The following is a 20,343-nucleotide window of genomic DNA, read 5'->3' as shown; positions in this document are numbered from 1 at the left end:
ACAGATTCAAAATGACTTATATCAACTTTCTTCATCATTCTGATGCTCACTTTGAACTTCAACATGTAGACACAGTCATCTCAACTATGTCTACGGTAATAGTGTGAGAAATCTTGGAATTGTTTTTGACCAGGATATTATTATTGGGCCCTAACACAGAAAGGCAGACAAACACTGACACTTACATTCACACCTACAGGCAATGTAGAATCACCAATTAACCTGATCCCACACTTTTCTTTGGACTGTGGAAAGAAGCCGGCATACCTGGAGAGAACTCATGCAGACAAATGGAGAACATGCAAACTCAGACGGGCTCCAGGCTTTGGGTCAGCTTTTGCAATTGAAATTTGCTATAGGTTATACAAAATAGACATGGCTGTCCACATATTTTTTATACACAACTGGTTTTTTTTTTCATTTGGTACAGAAGTATATTTTGTTATTTTTCATTAAAAAAAAATCCATTTCATTTAGTGGGCTGCATGCTGAACTTAGAGGACAGAAACCAAGTATCGATCTTATAGCACTAGTATCAGTCTGATACTATCGACATTTGGATCGTTCCACCCACCTCTACCACAAATGGGCAGAACATGCAAAGTCACAAGGCCCCCAGGCTCTACTGGAACTCAGTACCTAGTGTGCACTGACAGTGCTAACAACCACTGTGCTGCTCAAACTGAGGTTATTTCAGATTAAATATAACCCCTCCCCCTAGCTTTGTTTTTGGTCCCCCCTGACATCTCATTAAGAAAAAATCCTGGATACGCCCCTGTAATTGTAACTAATTCAAACAAATAGTCCTGACAACCTCGGTTTAAGTTGGTTTAGTTAGTTGGTTTAAATGCCCCATAAATCCATAGTAAATGATTTATTAGGCATTCTTTGTCACTTATAAACCCTTTGCAAAGGTTGTCTAAATATGAACTCCCGTTTAGCGTGTCCTTTAAAACCCACTACACTGTAATCTATATGCAGTACGTGTACGTTGTTGTCTCTCTTACATTCACATGAACCCCCCTCAGGTACAGCCACAGTAAAACGTTGAGCTGGGCCCCACTACCCTCCCACTCCCTTTCCCCCTCCCTCCCTCCCGCTTTTCAACGGCCAAACTGCCGAGGCTGGATGTAGATAGAGAGGGGATTAGCTCAGGGTGGGGGATAGAGGGAGAACTTTTTTCCCTCTTTTGTTTTTTTAAGTGTCGTTTATTTCAGTGTGAAGAAAAAGAGAGGGGAGGTGTGTGTGTGTGTTTGTGTGTGTGAAAGAGAGGGAGGACTGGTAAGATTTTCCAGAGAGGTGGACTGAGACGGAAACTGAACATTTTAGTTTGAAAGTTGGGTCGGAGTGACCGAGGCTCTACCCGGAGAATGGAAGCGAGCTGAAGGTCCTCACATCTGCAGTCGGAGCTTTTCTTTTTCTTTCTTTCTTTTTTTTTTTAAAGAAATTTGCATAAGGAAAGGCAGGGACGGGGAACAAGACCATGCAGCCGCTGCTGTCGGGTTAGTGGAGCTTGTGAGTTAGGGGAAGAAAAAAGGAAGAGCCTGAGGAGAGAAAACCGGTTTTCCCTTGAATCCTACCGCCGCTGCTTTTGTGTTTTTGAATGGTAGGTGCCTTTCCTGCCTGACAGGGCCGAGTGTCACAGAAAAGTTTGAGGCTTCAGCAGCTCACGGGCGCGTCGGTAAGTTTGTAACTTTAACTTTAGGTTAACTTAAAACATATTTGTGTGTGTGTGTGTGTCATCCACAGTGCCAGCCTGCTCTGGATGTCATCTGCGGTGTTAAGTGTGTCAGTGGATATCTGAATTCAGTTAACAGCCGTATATATTCCACTGATAGAGCTGTTGATGGCTGATTATAGTTGAATCCAGATCCTGACTGATCGATGCCAAGCTCTACAGCTGCTCCTCTTTTAAAGTTTTTTAAACTTGAGGCACGTAATGCAACTTATCCCGGAGCCTTTGGGCGCAAAGACGTAATGATCCGGGATAATGCAGGCTTTTTGTGTGTGCACTGAACCGGACACTTACACCAAAGTCCCACAGTAATGTGCTTTAATCAGTGGAGGCTAACAACTCAGTGTTAGTTATGCTGAAGTTGTGTGTGGGGAGAGAAATAAAAGTCAAGATCTTAGTTGAAGTTATCAACCCCTGCTGATTTGTGCTTTTAATCCGGGTTTTATGTGAGAGCCACAGGTGGTTTGTAACAACACCCTACCTTCTTTTGTATCCACCCAGCTGCATTCAAGGATAACTATATAGTTACATCTTTTTATGCCTGTGGATGGCGTGCAAAGAGCCCTGCCCTGTGGTTCTGCTGTGTGATCCAGGGTAGGAGTGCCTCTTGGTTTTTCTGGGCAATATGATGACAACCTTCAGGTCCCGTCTTTACTGGGGGACCACAGTCTGCAGTTACAGCCCCTCCGTGCACCCCCCACCGCCATCTACACGACCTTCTCCCTCAGCCTGCACCAGATGGTTTTGAAAACTCCTTTGAACAGGCTGAGAGGAAGCCCTTCCCTGCTTTGGGGAAGGAGGAGAAGGAAGCGCAAAGAGCAGGGGCTGATGAAAGTCAGTCTGCAGATGTCAGCGTGGATGCAAGGGTCTCAGTTTTTGTCTGTTTGATGTTAGTAAAATATGCTTGCTCATCTAAAATCACTGAAACATAAGGTGACATTTCAGAAAAATGTCAAACACTCTTTGGAGTGAGTGTATGCACATTTTAAATCTTTAACTTGACATCTCGGTAGGACGTGGATTACAGTCTGTGTTGTTACATTTTTTTCTCTCAAAGTGACCACAGGCTGGTTTTTATTCTTCTGACTAAAGCATTGACTTGCTGCCCTTCTTTATTTATCTGCCCTTTCAAACATATATGAGATATGTTTTTGCTAAAGATGGAATATCTAAGTTAAATGTCCAAATGCAATGTCTTACAGCACATTGGCAAGTAACATTTAAGCAACAAGAAACACAAATACACTTGTACATCCAAAATGCTGTTGGATGATGATTATTTAGAAAAGTTCACCTCTGAAATTTTCAAGACATATGTGTTAGTGTGTCAGGCCACATGCTTGTCCTAGACCCCAGTACTCTGTACCCGTGACTCCCTCAGCTGCTAGGAAACTACAGCAAAGGTGTATTTCTGAAAACTTCAGTACTAAAGTAAGGCAAAAATACAAAGTGCAATTTAAATAGATGTGGGCTAAATGGACTTTTGCACGCACACAAATATTTATGGCCAAAATGCTGATTTAAATCATTTGACAACATGTACATTTTCCCATGCAATTGTGTTACATAACGACAACGTAAAACATCAAATGCAATGGAATCAGGTCAAATAAAATGTACCTGATTGGTATACATTTAGTTTATATCAGTCATGTTTTCCTAAATGATTAATTATATGAGAAAATAAACCCTTGATTTTATATATTTCAGTTGGATTTTATTCAAAATTATTGCTTTATATTTACAAGGGCAAAGAATGAGCACTTGAAGCTACAAGCCTCATTCACCCATTCACATACACATTCACCAAGCTTTTATTCTATGGCTAGGCGCCTTATCTAACATTCACACACACACACACACTTACACTCCGATGAATGAGGGGCAACCCAGGGCTCAGTATATATTGTGTCTTTGTTACAGTGCAGAAAAAAAATCTGCATTTCATCACACGTTTTCATCAATTTTCTTTCACTTTAACCGTTGTCCTTTGTACTGATAGGAAGCTAAACTAAGTGTTACATGTAGCTTTTAAAGAAGTAAAAACCATAATTTTGAAGAGGGTTCTTCTTCCTGTTAAAAAGGAGATTTTCTTTCCCACAGTCTTCAAGTGCTTGCTCATAGGTGCTCATTCGATGGTTGGGGTTTTCCCTGTATTATCGTAGGGTCTCTATCTTTTAATATAAAGTGCCTTGAGGCAGCCATTATTGTAACGCGGAGCTATATAGTTTGAATTGAATTGAACAGAATTCTCTAACATCCAAAAACTATTTAAAGTACTCTGTGCTATAGCTGTGACATGAGGGTGGTGCTGAGTTGGGGGAAAAATGAAGGACGTGTGATATTTTCGGCTTGTGACGGCGCTGTAGGAGGTACAATTATTGCAGGCTGGAATTATACAGAGAGGGTTAAAGGCCTGCTCTAAATGACAGAGCTGCATTGGAAGTGCTGCAGATGTACTGTATATAGGCACAGCACTGGAGGTCCGAACTGCTGTTGTGTTGTGGTCTGACGTCCCTTCCTCCTCTGTACTGGGCTTTCTTTACATTTCAGTGAGTGGCCTTTTGTCAAAGTTTCACGATTGGAGGTTATATTTAGACTCCGGCCCCCAAGTCATTGTTCATCAGCCGCGTATATTATCTCATACACTGCCACGCTGGCGCTAACATATGGACATCAGACTCCACCGCACGGCCTGCTAAACGCTGCTCCCCCACCACAGACGTTAATAGAGCGTTTGTGAATCTGCCCCTCCTTACAGCACATACAGTGCACTCACAATGCTAACTTAGCACAGCACAGCTGATGAATGTACATTACACGTTAGTATATTTTCACTGTGTTAATGACCTTTTCTCTGAGGTACAGTATATACTCATGCACCACTGACATGTGACTCTCTTCAAAAGGCTGCTCATTGTATTGCAGATTTTTTTCATGCCTCTTTATGAATAGCTCTCTAAGGATCTCTTTTATTGAGGCGAAAATCAGGCAAGCATGAAATGGAGAGATTAAGAGCAGGAAAAAAGTTAGATTGCTGCTCATATAAAAAAAACGGGAGCCATAAGTGGATGTAATTGGGACCCAGGACTACAGGGGAAAGGATTTTGCAGTGAAAATATAAAATTGACTGAATGTTTTAGACTGAATTAGAAATTCAACTAGTAGCTCTCTTATTGTCTTGCAGAGTACAAGGAAATACTGCCAATGTGCATTTCCATAACTCAGGGTAATGACCTAATTCAGGGACCTCCCACTGTGGAAAATGAGGTTGGTTTTTTGACCTGGGTCAGTTTTGGGAGGCAAATAGAAGAAATTGTTTAACTTGAACTCAGCATTTAAGAGACTGTGGTCACAAGGCAGTTTATTATCCCCTCTGAATTGTTTGGTTAAAGGCATCGATTGCACTGAGTTTTGTGACATTTCTTTATAGACAGATGTACGGATCCCTGTGTGTGTAGGTATCTCTTTGGTATAGATCAGGAAAACGAGGGAGAGAATACATGAAGAACTTTAAAGTGAGGGGGGGAGTTGCAGGTCAGATTTGTGCAGTGAAAAATTAGGTTTCTGTTGATGTCGTAGTTCACATGTGGCCCTAAAACGGCTCTTGAAAGTATGGATTGATATGTGGAAAGTTGTTAAAAACAAGTTGTTGTTAATTCACGTACAATGGAGTGAAAAAACACTGAGAGACCTGAGTTACCTACGCCTCAACAGCTTTGAAAAAATGCTGCTTTTTAAAGGTTTTGAACCAAATAGCTTGCCCTTAGTTTTATAGCTCAGTTTATAAATCTCTGTGTGTATTGTGTGTTTAGTTTTTTGGCACTTAGTAATCAGAATTAATAAATAAAAGGACTACAGCCAAGAGTTTGTGATATCTACTAATCTGTTTTCATACACGGATGCATATGAAGAAGAAATGCAAAGCCCGCGGGGACTCAAAGTCTGGACAAAGTGAAAACTGGCTGTCATGTGGTGCTTTGTTCGTTATGTAAGTTCTTAGCATACAAACATGGCAGTAGCTGCTATGCAAAAAAACCCTTCTGAAAGTAGCCACAATCACGTAAGCTGGGGCATTATGACATAATTGAAAGTGTTATGTGTAGCTTAGCCTGTGAGCCAGACAGATTACAAGCTTATTAACGCTGCATCACAAGGTTGCCTATCCTGCAACTTCCTAATGGTCAAATTTCTCAGGTGAAATGGTTTCTAAAGACACTGCTAGTTTTTTGACTTCCAGGTAGCCGCCTTGTTTTTCCTCAGCTTTGTGTGTTGATAATCCAGCTCTTTGATAGCGTTTTTGGTCCATGTCACAAACACAGGGGGTCAGTTCCTGCTGAAACCTGATGTTCCACTTCCTCATGTGGTCCTCAGTTTCCTGCTACGGCGAGGCAGGAAGCTCAGCAGTGGGTCATTTGAAGTCTTGCTCTGTCTGCTTTAGAGTTAAAGCAGATGTCATTTTGATAAGTTTTGTGCTTAGCACAATATGTATTATCATATTTAAAGACCCCAGCTGTGACATTAGTTCGCTTTATTCACATTTTTATTTTCTTGACTCAGTTAGTCTTTCAGCTGGTTGGGGTCTTCACCTCGAGGAGACATAATTTATACCAACAACTGTTGAGACCCCAGTGCATCTCGCATTCTTGGTAGGGTCTTCCAAGTGAAGCTGTCAGACGGCCAGGCCATAGCTCTGCAGGTTTTTCAGTTCTCAGCTGGCCCCGGCCGTCAAGTCAGAGAAACGCTCCCAGAATCTTTGGCTGTGATCGCGCACGCCCACCCCCTTGATTAAACACACCCGCATTAGCTATGTGGGGAACTTTTAGTCAGCCTTGTCTGTTCCTCAGCAGCTGAGCACTCAAATCTGCGCTGTTCAGGACAGTACCCCGCTGGGTGTGTTCAAGGGGAGGATACCCAAGGACAACATGTTATTCCAATAGCGCATCTGCAGCTGATACTGAGTGTGAGCTCAGTGAGCTTTGTAGAAGGGATTTGAATTATTACTTGTTCATTGTGTTTTAACAGTGCAGAGGTAGACAGGACACAAAGAAGGGAGGGAAATGAAGTGCAAAAGAGTTATTAAACTGTACAAGCTGCATTTCACAGTAATTTCAGGGCACTTTATGTTGTAAAGTATAGACCTTCCAATGGTGCAATATCCCAAAGAGAAATGGAACTATTTTCTGTTTTCAGCTGGAAGAAATCTGCAGCAAAAGCAGACTTGGGAGCGGCCGATCCACCTCAATGGAGACAAAACAGAAGAGACTAGAGAAAATACAATAGAGACTACAACAGAGAGAGAAGACAAAGAGGAAAAAGCTAAAATTATGGGAGGGACGACATAATGACATGCAGCAGAGGCACAGAAATTTATGGAGCCAGAGAGAAGCAAAGCTCAGGGCATTCATGATATGAGATTCTCCAGTAAAAACTAAATTGATTGAGCAATAACTGTAAGTGTGATCAGTACAGAAACTTTCAGGCCCGTTCATAAAAGGAGCTGCACTGTCTGCCTCAGTAAGACTCCCATTCTGCTTTTTAAAACTGTAGGAACCACAAACCTGCACTCTGAGGTGCTTTAAAGGGTTAAAAGCTATTGTGGACTTTACTGTGAACTAATGAAGGGAAGCTACAGAAATCTGATTCGTGTTGCTAATTCCTCATTGTACTCACACTGCAACACTTTGGATTAGCTGACGGTTTGTCACAGCAGAGCTTTTATCTAAGAAGCAGCAGATGCATGGGCCTATTTTTGAGTGGCAGTTTGAGACACATGGTAAGCATTTATAAGAATACTTATATGAAGGGCATTTTCCGGCCTTGTTTTCTAATGAGTTACTTTCATTGATGACACATGGCCTAATTCAAAGTATGTAAACAAGGTGCCAGCAGCAGCTGCAGCAGCATTATATCCAGTGATACAGCGAATATCAAATGTAAGCACAGAAGTAGCTTTGGGTAGTTTTTCCCCCCAGAAAATGTAAGTAAACTTATAAAATATGTACTTAACACTAACTAAAGTAACTTAACCTTGTAGCGCTGCACACCATGGTCACATGATTAAACTGAAAATTGTTGTCGCACCTTGGGTCGAGCTTTTTAACCTGTTGCTTAAAGCCCTCGTTTTCCACCGTGTAAGCACAGCAATAATTTCCATTCACCGCTTGCTCTTCCTGTCATGCGGGGGGATAGTAAATAGCTCGTCCTCACTCATTCTTATTCTGCTCAGGCTACGGGCACGAATGTCCTAAAATCCTGCTGCTTCTCATTTGTCTGTTGTTGGACCCTCCATGAGGAAGGGTAGGTGTCATACTTGACCTTAAATGTAGATTTAAGGTTACAAGTGATTTTTTTTGCATTATAGGAAGGCAAGGTAAAATTTTATTTGACCTCTTTATGTCTTTATATAAATAAAATAAGGAAAATTTAAAAAGAGGCTTTTCTTGTGATTTAAATGCTTTAGAAAGGTTTTTAGAAAGGCCCATTTTGGTCCCCCTCTACACCCAGGCTCCCCCAGGCTGGTGGTCCTGTGTATGTGTTTGTGCCTATTATTAGCTTATGTAGGTGTCACATTTCGAAAAATTTCCCAAATAGCTGCTGTAAAACTAACAAATTTCCACTGAGTCGTCAGAATTGAATTCATTAACCTTTGTGCAGTACTTTGCTGCATGGGGAAAACCAGTGATGCTACCTTCTGACTCAAAGCGCTGCCAGGCCAAAGTGCAGCCTCGGAGAGCTGCCTGTGTGGCTGTAGACTCAAAGTCTAGTTGACTTCTAATGAATCTGTTGCCAAGCAGCTTGTTGAAAATTCTGCATTGTAAGCTTCTTTTTTTTTGGCGGGGGGGCCTCCAGGGAGTTCAAGCATTAAGACTGATAACTCTGTCTTCTAGTTTAGGACCACCCTTCATCACTTACCAGCCGTCTGAAGGCAAATACTTGGCTCCCCTCTTAAAGCAAACGACTTGGGATGTAGCAGCGTCCTTGCTGCTGCGCTCAGCCATCTTTATGTGGTCTCGTTTTTCATTCGCATGGTTTCCTCTGAGTGCCACTAGAGGTCACAGCATGGGCCTCAGAGTCTTTGTTTTGCCCCATAATGGCTCTATTCTCCCACAGCGGCAATGACTCCCAAGGCTGCTACACATAAGACACCATTGTGACGAAAAGGGAGGAGGCAGCATGAGGCAGAGGCATGGGAGTAAAACATGGGTGTATATGTGTGTGAAGCTGAGGCAGATTACTGTTAAAATCCTGCTGAAATATGAGCGGATCTCTAGTTTAAGAGTGAATTAAGTCATTATCTTAGCAGTTAAGATATGAGATCCAACAGTAACCAAATATGTGAGAGAAAGGAAGAGGCCTGGGTTGTTATTTCGTGTTAGCGCCGCCGACGTCTTCCTGCTGTTTAACTAAACCTAATTAGAAGACGACAAAGCGTCCGGCCTGTGAGTGTAAATGTGGAATATTGTTAATGTGGAATGACAGGAATTACTATAAAAGTAAAAATATTTAATAACGGCCCACAAATCTTCGTGGTAAACATTATTCAGGTTGGTGTTGCTGTAGTTGTTTAGAGCCAGTTAACTACCCAGGACTTTAGTCTTCTACTAATTTAAAGTAGTAACGATGCCTAGAATATAAAGAAGCCATCAAACTTGTAAAAACGGTTTAAAAAAAAGGAAAAAAAATTGAAGCAGCTGTTTCATATCCACACTGACCAGGTGTCATAATAACACCAGCTAATGCAAAGAGTCTTTGACACAAACCAGCTGGGTTTAACATTGAGTTGAGTGTACACTAAAAGTCAGCTCTACTCATAAATAAAGTGCATCAGCCAACTTTGTTCGTTTAAATTCATTTGACACCTAAAGAGACTCACGCATAAACAAAACTTTCCCCTTCTCTCACATGACCGCACCTTTGGTAACACGAGGAGGGAGACCGTAGTACTTCCCCAGCCAGAGGTAAACAAAAGCCTCTAACAGTAAGGGATTTTTTTTCCCTTCTAAACCTCTTTCACAACACACGGACACGAACATCTGCTCGAAATTTAGTGCTTACTCTGAATTTTAGGAGGTAGCGTTAACCCTTAAACATACAGAGAATGCAAAAATGTCGAAGAAAGACACTACCACCCTTTCCGCCCACCAGCTGTCATATTTGCACTGATCCACCGATGCTGCCCGGACCTCTGTGCATAGCTGCGTCCCAGAGCTGAGTATGGGCCTTCATTGTAAGCTGGCGAGGGCTGATGTGAAGATTATAGTCATGATTGTAAACAGAGATCTGGCCCACAGCAGTCATTCTTGTTAGAAAAGTTTTTTTTTCTCCATTTTATTATTTGTCCTGCTGTAGTCAACAGAGAGCCCTTACAGCTTGGTTTCATTACTTTTTTTTTTTTTTTACTTTTTTTTTTTTGCAATCTTTCTATTTGCATAACAGCTTATTCCTTTTGGTTTACTGTTCCAATGAAGAAACTGACAAATAGGAGTCATTATAGTCTGAGAATGAGGTTTTTTATTATGAGAAAAGTAAGATATGCATATCTTTAAGTCATTAATCAGTTTTGAAATGCAGGGGAAGCCCGGCAGAGTGGCACTGATCATGTATTTTTTCTTCTGTGACCACAGAATTGGGACTTTGCAGTTTCAGTGACAGAAAGAAGAAGGACAGAGAGGGAAAAAAGGCAGAAGAACTGTGAGAGACTGCAAAAGAAAAGAGAAATTTCCAGTGGCCAGTTCGTTTTTTCCATGTAAAGTCATTCTTAGGCAGGACATCCAAATTAGTCATTCTTCTGTCTGAGGAACAGATAGAAGAAGTGTGTAGAGTTAAAGAGAAAACAGCTGCAAGGTGGGGGAACTTCGATGTGAAACACGGTGAGGTAAAGATGGACAGAAAGAGAGAAGCTGGCAGTTATTAAGGAGAAAAGGCAGCACCGAATGTTCCTGAGTGTCTCAAGTAGAAACGTGAGTTAGTTGTAATCGGATCTCAGCTGCGGTGAGCTCATACAGGAGGCCTGCCAGCAGCCTCAGAAAGAGCAGTCCACCCATAAGTCTTTAGCCCCACTGCAGCCCTCTGTGGCGATCTGCAGGCCTGCCAGCTTAAATAGCATATATAATCTTTTAAGAGTGCTTGTTGGTGCCCTTCCTCTGAAAGAGATTATAACAGAGTAGAAGAGAAGGTGGTGGGGAAATATTAACAGTCGCCTACAGTTACACAAGTGGACTTCGGGCCAATTTAGCCCATAGATAAATCTGTGCCTTTGTTTTTCACGAAACGATTGGTGATTTTTTTTTTTTTAAGGAAAGGGTGAATTACTCAGGGGAGAGAAAATTAAAAACACAATCTGTTAGTGCTTAAAAATTGGGTGTAGAAAAGTGGTTTTCATGAGATGGTAAAAATTGGAGAAGAAACATAATTCCTTTACCATGAAACCAGAGTTTGTTGACATATAAAAATTCCTTTTCAGGAGGATCTGAGCTTGCATATGAGCGTAGCGAGTGAATGAGATGTTTGACTGCAACATTTAGGGTTTTATTGAGTTGCAGTGAGAGTTGCACATACAGAGCCGAAGATTTAACACCCTACTTTTGAATTACTTTATTTTCAGTGTTAATCAGCATTAAAAAACGCTTCACTGACTAGGACAGGGTCACCCTTTCTTAGGTTTCCTTGTTTTATCGGCACTTTTCTCTTCTCTTGCAGTCACCACACCTGCTCTGATGGACTTTAGATAACGCCCACAGCGGTCCCCGCCTTCCCTATCCTGACTTTCAGCCTGTCCCAGAGCCTCAAAGTTCAACACAATGACGGATCCCACTGGACTGAGCTCTGAGGGGGCAGGGTCGGCCGTGGCAGATGCCTGTAGTTTGGAGATAGAGAGGAAGTATGATGTCATCCCTACCGTCATCTGCTCCATGTGTTGCCTGTTTGGAATCATCTATTGCTTCTTTGGTGAGGATCTCTGCTGGCTTACAGAATTTGAAACTTGGGGCGACATGAGACTGCAGGCACACGTGCAGTCTGCTGTTTTTATCTTCTGGTCATATATTGGCCTAACTTCATTTTTAGTTTCCTTCCAGTTCTTCATTCTCTAATTTCCTCACTACACGTCTCTCCTGTGTGCCCTCCTCCTCTAGGTTACCGGTGTTTCAAAGCTGTCATGTTCCTGTCTGGCCTGATGTTTGGCTCGGTCATCATTTTCTTGCTGTGCCACAAGGAGCACGTGCTGGACACGCAGCTGAGCGTCGAGGCCAGCGCGGGCATCGGCCTCGGTATAGGCCTCCTGTGCGGCCTCGTCACTATGCTCGTGCGAAGCGTCGGCCTCTTCATGACGGGCCTGCTGCTCGGCTTCCTCCTGGCTCTCGCTGCCCTGCTGGTCACTCAGCAGTTCTACACACCTACCACACTGTGGGTGCCGCTGGGCGCTCTTCTGGGATCGGGCATGCTGTTTGCCGTGCTGACGCTGCAGTGGCAGAAGATGTTCACCATGCTGTCCACCGCTGTGTTTGGGGCGGCCATCATGACAGTGTGTGCCGATTACTTTGTGGAGATGCTGGTTTTGGGAATGTACGTGTATGAATGCCTGCGCCTCACACCCGGACAGGCGCTCTGCTGGTACAGCTGGGTCATTCTGGGCATCTGGCCTGCTCTCAGCCTCATAGGAGTGCTGGTCCAGTGGAAACTGACGGACAACAGCTTCTCACACACAGAGGGTAAGCGTGGTGCTTTCATTCCTCCGATGAATCAAATCATGCTAATGCTTAAACTTAGCATCAAAGTATTCTCTCCCTATAAAAGCAAAGTTTGGCGATCACATCACATCTTCTGACCTTTTTTTGTGAAATCATTTAAATCTGAACTGCTGGAATTTTTCAAGCGTAGGTTTCCCGCATGAAGTGAAAATAGCAAACTTTTACTTTCACAAAATTCACATTTATTTTTCTTATATTACTTTCATAAATATAGACTCACATTTTTCAATCAGGATTCACAATTTATAAAAGTTGCTCTCGAACTTTCCCTTCACCTCATAGTTGTCATCAGTCGGAGACAGAAGAGAGTCCAGCTGATGCGGATCCGAGAGAAAGACGCCAAGAAGCGACAGCAGGCAGGTGGGCAGGAAGGCACTTACCGCCGTAAACCCACCCCAGTGAAACGTTACGCTGGGGATCTACTGGCACCGGTCAGTGTGACAAACATGCCGCGTGCGGTAGCGATTAGATGTTAGACGCGGGACTTTTTTTCTAGCCCTTTGTTCGCGTCGCTAATCTCTCTGTTTTTCTTCTCCTTCTCCTCAGAGCTACCTGCAAAGTCTGCGGGACAGACAGATGGGCACCGGCACTTCCCTTAGCAGCCTGGGCACCGCCAACCACACCACGATCGACTTGGACTACGACACTGGCTCCACGGTGCCCCTCACAGCCACAACGCCAGTCGTCAGGGTCTGAGCAGCACAAACATAAGAAGGGACTACTTAATGCACTCTGGTTCTCCAACTGTGGCTTCCTAATGTAGAGTAGAAGTTAATAACTGCTCTTCTATCTATGGGGTGTTTGTCGCCCTTGAACTGATTTTCTCCTCAGTGGGTCGCAGGTGTTCAGCAAAACACAGCGCTGCTGGACAATGTAAGAGGATGAGGCTAAAACCACTGCAACTTCTGTGTTTCACAGAGAAACACAAGAAAAACGCCAGACATGAACAAAAGTAAAGGTCGACCATTTCCACTCTTCACTGAGCACATAACAGCCCAATGAGCCTCGAAGACAGATGTGTTTCTGTTCTGATAGTGAACATTACAAAGCAATGCTTGACATTACATGTACTGTACTTCAGAAGTTAGTCATCGCAATCAAGTGTCGTGTTATTACCCGTTTTACCCTTTTCCTGTCCAGTCGTAGGATTTTTTTTTGTGGGGGGGGGGGGGGGGGGTCTTGTCTTCACAGTAAATTTTATTTTGTGTATTTCTTCAGATGGAGTATGATGAAAAAGTGAACTATAGGACCTGGCTGTGTGGAGTGAGACAAAGTGAAGTGAAAACTAGATGATGCGAGAGAGGAAAAAAGCCTTTTGCTGGAACCTTTAGCGGGATCTTCTAGCAGAACTCTAACAAATTCTGTGATCTTTCTGTTTTTGCAATGTAGCTCCCATCAGAATAAAATGGGCGGTGATTTAGAGTCCACTTTTTATAATTTAATTTATATAATGTTCAAGTACCTTAGTAGCGCTAAGCAAAAAAGAAGAAAAAACTAAACAAAAACAAAGCATGTTTGTTGTTGATCTGTAGATTTTTAAATAATTATCCAGACGTTGTTGGGATCTTTTTTTGCAGTGACTACACACGTGTTGCCTGAATCTGTAAATACCTGTTGATAGAAATGTCAAAGATTAATAAATTTGTTTAATAATAAGCAGCTTTTAGTCATCTAGTGAGGGGGGGGAGTTATTGAGACTGTTTGTCTCTCCGGGCTCTTAGCAACACTGCCGGCATTACTCACCAGATTTCTCATAGGCAATAAAGAGGTCATGGGGAGGATTTCCTACTCTGCAATTGGTTGGAGTTGCCATGGCGCTCGCAGTTTTCTGGGTTTTTTTCCTTTGCAGACAACACACTGTGAGACAGACCACCCTTTCATCACAGTAAATATTTTTCTTCTGTCCTTTCAATGTGGCTGTGTGAGCAACTGTTGTGAAGATGTTGTGAGCAATCCGAGACGCAGTTTTATTGTTGATGTTATGTCTTGTTTATTCGTAGAAAATGATACATTTTCACTATAAACGAGGGAACGAGTGTCGCGTGCTTTTCTCGCAGACCAGTGTTACTCATTGAACGCAATGAAGTCCATGAAACAAAACTGACCCGAAAGTGCACGTTCCACTCATCGTATTACGTCTTACTGAGTGTATAGTGACAGCTAATCCAACACACATGTTAATTGGGAAAAACAAAAAACAAAACAGCTTTTTTTTTCCTCAAGGATCATATAATACAAAGGTTTGCACAATCCTGCATTCAGAGACACACAAACACAAGCCTGCTCTAGAGGGTACAGGTTCCCACACTAGCTTTTCCATTAATGTGGTCAGTGATTATTTACGATGAATTGCTGCTCTTGAGGTTAGGGTGGTTTGTAAATGCCCTGTGCTTCACACCTCTTGGTACCTGCTGCCCCCTGATGGTGGAGCACTAGCATCGCATCCAGCGTTTCTTCTTGCTCAGTGGATAGCCTCTCTCTGCTTTCAGCTGCGCATTCACTCGCCAGTAGTCGTCTCCCTTGAATATGTATATCTTGCCATTGGTCCAGGTGAAGGCTGCATCGGGAGCGGGTGGCACTCCAGTGAAGAGCATGCTGAGCGGTTTGGGGTAGAAAGTTAGGTCGTTGTATTTCAGCTCATCCCACTGCCAGTGCTCTGATCCCTACACAGGGTGATGGAAATAAAAAACAAAAAACAAATGAGGCAATGAGGAATAGAAGGTGTGGATGTAGTTGCATGTTTAAGTGCTTCTCTTCATAGCTACCTTAATGAAGACAAGCTTTTTGTTCTTCTTCAGATACAGGGCTGCATCGATATTAGGGGGAATCCTTTTCAGCTCTTTGGGGTAGCCGTAGTCCAGAACAAAACTGGTATACCTCCACACTTTATTGCCTGTGACCAGAAAGAGCACAAACGTTTTACGCTGACTATTCCGACCCAGAGAGCGGTGGGTAACTGAAGTGTAGCTTGACTGGACTAAAATTACCTTTTAAGAAATATGTCTTGTTGGTTCGCTGAGAGTACACAGCAGCATTTAGGTTTCCTGGGAGGCCTGTCCACAGTCTGTCAATTCTTATAGGTGGGTTGTGTCCCAGGTCAGAGATAGTCCACACATAATCGCCACTAAAAGCAAAGGTTTTCTCCCAGGGACCTGATTGAACAAATAATAACATCCATTCATGAGAAATGATCTGAATAACAAGATCTATTAACCTTTTTAACTCATGGTGACTTTGTAATCTTGGTATCTTGCAGTTTCATTCTTTAAACTAATTTCATGTTTGATGGCCTAATGTAAAGTTAGCTGGTCTAACAAACACTGATCGATAACTTACCCAATATAATCGCGTCCAGTGTTGCTGTGCAGGGATCAGGGATGTTCTCAGTTCCCTGGCTGCTCACTGTGGGAACCAGACTGTCTGGACTTGTGGGACTGGCTAACGTGCTTATGATGCGTTTGCCTTAAACAGATAAGTTAAACATTTTAGGACAATTGCATGTTTTCTTATATGCAATCAGAGCCCAGAATCATCACCCTTAAACTGACAAATGTTGTATATGTGCAACATCGACAGCCCAGGTCCAGTAACAGCACTAATGATGTTGCAGGACCCCCTCGACACACTCACCGTATAGTGCCTGGATGCCATTCACGTCATCTGAGTGCAGCCTGAAGTTGACACGGTAACCAGAGTAGACTGGTGCCATCAGAGCGCTTCTGAACTGAGAGTGACCCAGGCCGAGAGCATGGCCAATTTCATGAGCAGCTACAATACGCAGATTAGTGCCATAATATGTTCCCTCAGTCCAGAACTCATCCTCATCAAAGTGGACAATACCCGATTCTGGTGACTCAGCATGGGCCAGTACATGACCTGCACCCAGAGCAAATAAACAGTAACAGTCCCAGCAACCCAGTCACAGACGACCTAGTGACACATGCATTTATAAACAAGACTTACCACGGCCATCAAATGGGACAGAGCAGAATCCATCTTTCTTATGGAAGGAGATCTTTATGTCGGCTCTGCCATAATCGACCTCTCTGAAGGTCAAAGCCGCCACATCGCTCCAGTACTTGAAGGCAGAACGGATGGCGTTCCTGATGTCTGACTTGATCATGTCAGGAGTGTAGTTGTAGATGCGATAGGTTAAGCTCCTTTTCCTCCAGCGGCCTAAAAGAGAAGAACATTTTGTTTCTAAGTCATCATAATGAAACCGAAATCAAGACTTTATGTACTTTATGCGTGGAGAGTTGGGTGGTTGAAAACGCATTTTGTCAGCTCCTCAAGTAGCAGAGTGGATGAATTTGAAATCGCATAGAAAAGCCTGTTTCAGGAGTGTGTTTAAACTAACGTCATAGCTGTTGCCTTTAAAGATCCAGCTTTTTAATGCTAATCTGCAGCTGTAACAAGTTAACAAATGAGTACTAAATCAAACTATACCCGGTCATGACAGCTTGTCTTGTGTAATATACATATATTCTTAACTTTAAAGCCTCAGCATACTAGAAACACTGACGTCTTGCTGCTTGTGGTTTTATGAAACTAAAAAAACTAAACAAACCAAAATAATCAGGAAATTGTGACACTGGCTGGGTATTTTGTATAACAGTTGAAAGTAAATGTTAAAACCACCGATGTACACAATTTGCTTCTCACCCATCACTCTGTACTTGTGAAATTTCTTGTTGAAAGGATCCTCCAAACCACAGCGGGGCTGGTTCATCACTTCCAGTGTGGCTTCATCTAACTCTCCAGTAGGTGGCAGATCATTCACTCTCTGGAAGACACTGATGAATACAAGGAAATCAAATATCTGCAAAGTAATGAAAAAAAAAAGACACTCCCCACATCCTGTGTAGGGAGTATTTCTCTGACAGATCCTGATCTAACAGCAGATGTTACTGGAAGCGTGTTTTCTGTAGAAATAGCAATAATCTACTTTACCTGAGGGCTTCAATGACCTCCTCTAGGTAACGAGGGTCCTGTGTATCGGTGGGCTCATTCAGGTAGCCGTACTGCCTCAAATAGGCCTGTGCATGTGTGAGAAAACAACAAAGCTGTCATGTGCGACCACGATAAACCAACTCATTTGGCAGGAAAATAAAGAGACATCTATAAACACATCATAAAGACTCACTGATTAAATAAAGTAAAAAGGTCTGCTTTTAGAGAAGTTTTCAAACAAGTCACAAAACGACCTGCCATATTACCGTTGCTTCACTGAACTCCGTCCATGGTACCACTGCGCAAAATGCTCCTTTGAGGCTGAACACCGGCAGCAGCAGCACCAGCAGCAGTCCTTTGTGCTCCATAATCATCCTCAGATTCAGATTTCACAGCTGGTGCTCCGGAGACGTGCTCAGCGGAGTCCCACAGCAGACTCTTTGTTCTCTTGGTGCTCCAGCGGTTTTTAACTCGTCCGGCGCATGAGTCAGCCCCGCGGCTGTGATGATCCACCTCTGAAGAATGAGGATTACAAGAGCAGCCAGTTGACCTACTATCAACATGTCTGCTGTTAAATTGTACAGCTGTCAGGGAAGACCGAAAGCCCCTCCGCCTGCATGCTCTACACATAAGATGTAGTAAATGTTACAGTAGTGTGGCTTTAGTTTGGTCTTTTTATGAGCTAGTGGAGAGAGGGCCTTCTTCCTGAACACAACAACACCGATATATCACTATCCAGGATCACAGCAGAGTTTTTCATTCCTTAACACATGAGTGGAGTTCAGGTATGGGCCTAAACCACAGGATTTGCCCTGCCCTCTGTTTTCACATTCCTGTCACCCCCACACCTGTATTACCTGGGACAGATATCTTTAACACACAAACAGTTAAAAGCTTTTGTATTTCCATTTGTGGAACAGTATTTTTAGTGGACCTGCATTTTCTTTTCTTTTTTTCTCATTTTTAAAAAATGTTGTTTTGCGATTCTCCTTATTGTCTTTAATTTCACAAATAAGAAAAAAATATACTGTCACAGCTGCGGCGGCAGTTGTGTGGGGTTGAAGGGAAAAGGACCCAATCGCGGGCACTGACCATGCAATGAGTGAGCTTTATTTACATGAGGTGATAATACAGACAGAGCAGAGATGGGACAATCTAACCAACAAATATGAAGCCGTAACTGACAGGAAAACATACAGGGTGGAACACGGGATGACATGTGGAGGTAACACAGGAAGAAACACGGAGGAAACACAGACGGACCAGTAACAAGGAGAAGAAAACACAGCGCTTATATACACACAGGAGCAATCAGGGAATTGGAGACAGAAGGGAAACAAAGCTGGGAGAAATCAGAACTGACAAGACAAGGGGAAGCAAAACCAGACACACTACACACAGGACAGGGATTATCAAAGTAAAACAGCAAATACAACAGGTATGAACAAACACGAGCTTAACACAAGACATCAGACATGGCAACAGGGAGGGAACAGAGAGACGTGGGACCAGGAAAGGCACAGAGACACAAAAGGAGCTCAAAATACAAAACAAAAACCAAACCTAAGAACAAGAAAATCCTAACAAGAATTAACCTGAAACATAAGATAATAACCAAAACCACTGAGTCCACAGACTCAGCACCATGACATTTACAATAAAACGCTCTGTGTGTTCAAGTGAGGCAGAAAGGTGCTATATAAAAACCAGTCCTCATGATTAAGTCCTCATGTTTAGTTTTGCCTTTGGTTTCGATTTCTTTTGCTGTATGTGTATCTTTTTCAGGTTTTTTTGTACAACTCCACTTCAAACTACAGAACTTGAGATTGTGTATAAAATGTAAATAAAAACATATTGCGATGATTTGGAAATCTCAGAAATCCATATTTTACCTACAATAGAACTTAGAAAACAAATCAAACGGTTAAAATAAGACATTTATGATTTCAAGAAAAACATGAGCTCATTTTTAATTTGATGGCAGACACACATCTCAAAAAAGAGGAACTGTCTAGCTGATAACAAGGTCCTTGACCTCCATCAAAAGCCTACATCTCTGGTAGTAAAAGGGTCCATTAGTTCCTTTGGAATTGACAGATTACATCTGGAAATCTGGAAAGGCACCGTCAATGCTGAAAGCCATGTACAGGATTTAGAGCAACATATGCTCATTTATTCATATGATGTCTTTTTCAGGAAGATAATGCTAAACAACATACTGCATTACTATTAAAACAGCATGGCTTCATAATAGAAGAGTCTGGGTGCTTGCCTGCACGCAGTGCAAACCTTTCATCAACTGCAAACATCTGGAGCACCATGAAATGAAAACTATGACCAAGAAGACTCAGAACTGTTGAGCAGCTAAAATTCATATCAGCCGTGTGAATGGGACAACATTTCTCTCCCTAAAGTCGGGAAGCCGGCCTCCTCGGATTATTTACAGGCTGTTGTTAAAAGAAGATGGGATGCTTCAGTTAGACAGTGGCTATGTTGTATGTTAAAGTGAGCTATGAGCACTGATCAGATCTAAACAAAAATCATGTTACTATTTCTATAACGAGAGAATAATTTGGCATTTGGCATAATCAGTCAAAGTTTTATTCCTTCTTTTTTTCCACTCACGTGAGCAGCAGAGTCATACTTTTGATGAGTTTAGCTCATTTGGGAGATTTCCTGATTTCATTCAACCCTGCTTTGGCATCTAATGAAAAAATTGCAGATGGTGGAAGGCTGACATTGTCTTTTGATGTGTATTCTTGAAATGCGATATGATTGGAATAGAGCGCTGTGTACTGAAGTGGTATAAATGTACAGGAGCATTAAAGGCAGTAAAACAGCTGGTCTCAAGATGTGAGTGCATGGTTGGCATCGTATAGCCTCACAGGTACCACACAGGTAGTCTGT

General features: G+C 42.6%; 2 protein-coding genes across 3 annotated transcripts; one reads left to right on the top strand and one right to left on the bottom strand.

Annotated features, from left to right (window-relative positions):
• The first annotated feature begins 1,151 nt into the window (after window positions 1-1,151).
• On the top strand, window positions 1,152-13,652 carry LOC134627858 (transmembrane protein 198-like). 2 transcript variants are annotated; one of them, XM_063474293.1, is made up of 5 exons: window positions 1,152-1,681; window positions 11,438-11,686; window positions 11,872-12,447; window positions 12,769-12,846; window positions 13,033-13,652. In XM_063474293.1, exons 2-5 carry the CDS (start codon window positions 11,539-11,541, stop codon window positions 13,083-13,085), a joined length of 855 nt encoding a protein of 284 aa, XP_063330363.1. In that variant the 5' UTR covers window positions 1,152-1,681; window positions 11,438-11,538; the 3' UTR covers window positions 13,086-13,652. The 2 variants fall into 2 exon arrangements, with proteins under 2 accessions (XP_063330363.1, XP_063330362.1); XM_063474292.1 differs by having other exon boundaries at window positions 12,769-12,917.
• A 1-nt stretch (window position 13,653) lies between these two features.
• Window positions 13,654-17,926, bottom strand: mmp19 (matrix metallopeptidase 19). Its single transcript, XM_063474290.1, has 9 exons — window positions 17,703-17,926; window positions 17,437-17,522; window positions 17,149-17,279; window positions 16,450-16,662; window positions 16,117-16,362; window positions 15,823-15,948; window positions 15,474-15,638; window positions 15,252-15,379; window positions 13,654-15,149 (listed from the first exon to the last, which is right to left on the bottom strand). The coding sequence occupies exons 1-9, from the start codon at window positions 17,808-17,810 to the stop codon at window positions 14,919-14,921; spliced, it is 1,434 nt and encodes a 477-aa protein (XP_063330360.1). The 5' UTR covers window positions 17,811-17,926; the 3' UTR covers window positions 13,654-14,918.
• Between the last annotated feature and the right edge of the window lie 2,417 nt (window positions 17,927-20,343).

The sequence above is a fragment of the Pelmatolapia mariae genome, linkage group LG5 (assembly GCF_036321145.2).
Source record: "Pelmatolapia mariae isolate MD_Pm_ZW linkage group LG5, Pm_UMD_F_2, whole genome shotgun sequence".
NCBI classification, from domain to species: domain Eukaryota; kingdom Metazoa; phylum Chordata; class Actinopteri; order Cichliformes; family Cichlidae; genus Pelmatolapia; species Pelmatolapia mariae.
This window is presented reverse-complemented; position numbering and strand designations above follow the sequence as displayed.

Excerpts from the sequence above, each read along its gene's own strand:
- LOC134627858 (XM_063474292.1), top strand. The coding sequence starts at position 11,539 with ATGACGGATCCCACTGGACTGAGCTCTGAGGGGGCAGGGTCGGCCGTG. Across the intron at positions 11,687-11,871 it reads AATCATCTATTGCTTCTTTG|GTTACCGGTGTTTCAAAGCT; the intron begins GTGAGGATCTCT and ends CTCCTCCTCTAG. Across the intron at positions 12,918-13,032 it reads CTGGGGATCTACTGGCACCG|AGCTACCTGCAAAGTCTGCG; the intron begins GTCAGTGTGACA and ends CCTTCTCCTCAG.
- mmp19 (XM_063474290.1), bottom strand. The coding sequence starts at position 17,810 with ATGATTATGGAGCACAAAGGACTGCTGCTGGTGCTGCTGCTGCCGGTG. Across the intron at positions 17,523-17,702 it reads CGGAGTTCAGTGAAGCAACG|GCCTATTTGAGGCAGTACGG; the intron begins GTAATATGGCAG and ends ACACATGCACAG. Across the intron at positions 16,663-17,148 it reads TCACAAGTACAGAGTGATGG|GCCGCTGGAGGAAAAGGAGC; the intron begins GTGAGAAGCAAA and ends CTTCTCTTTTAG.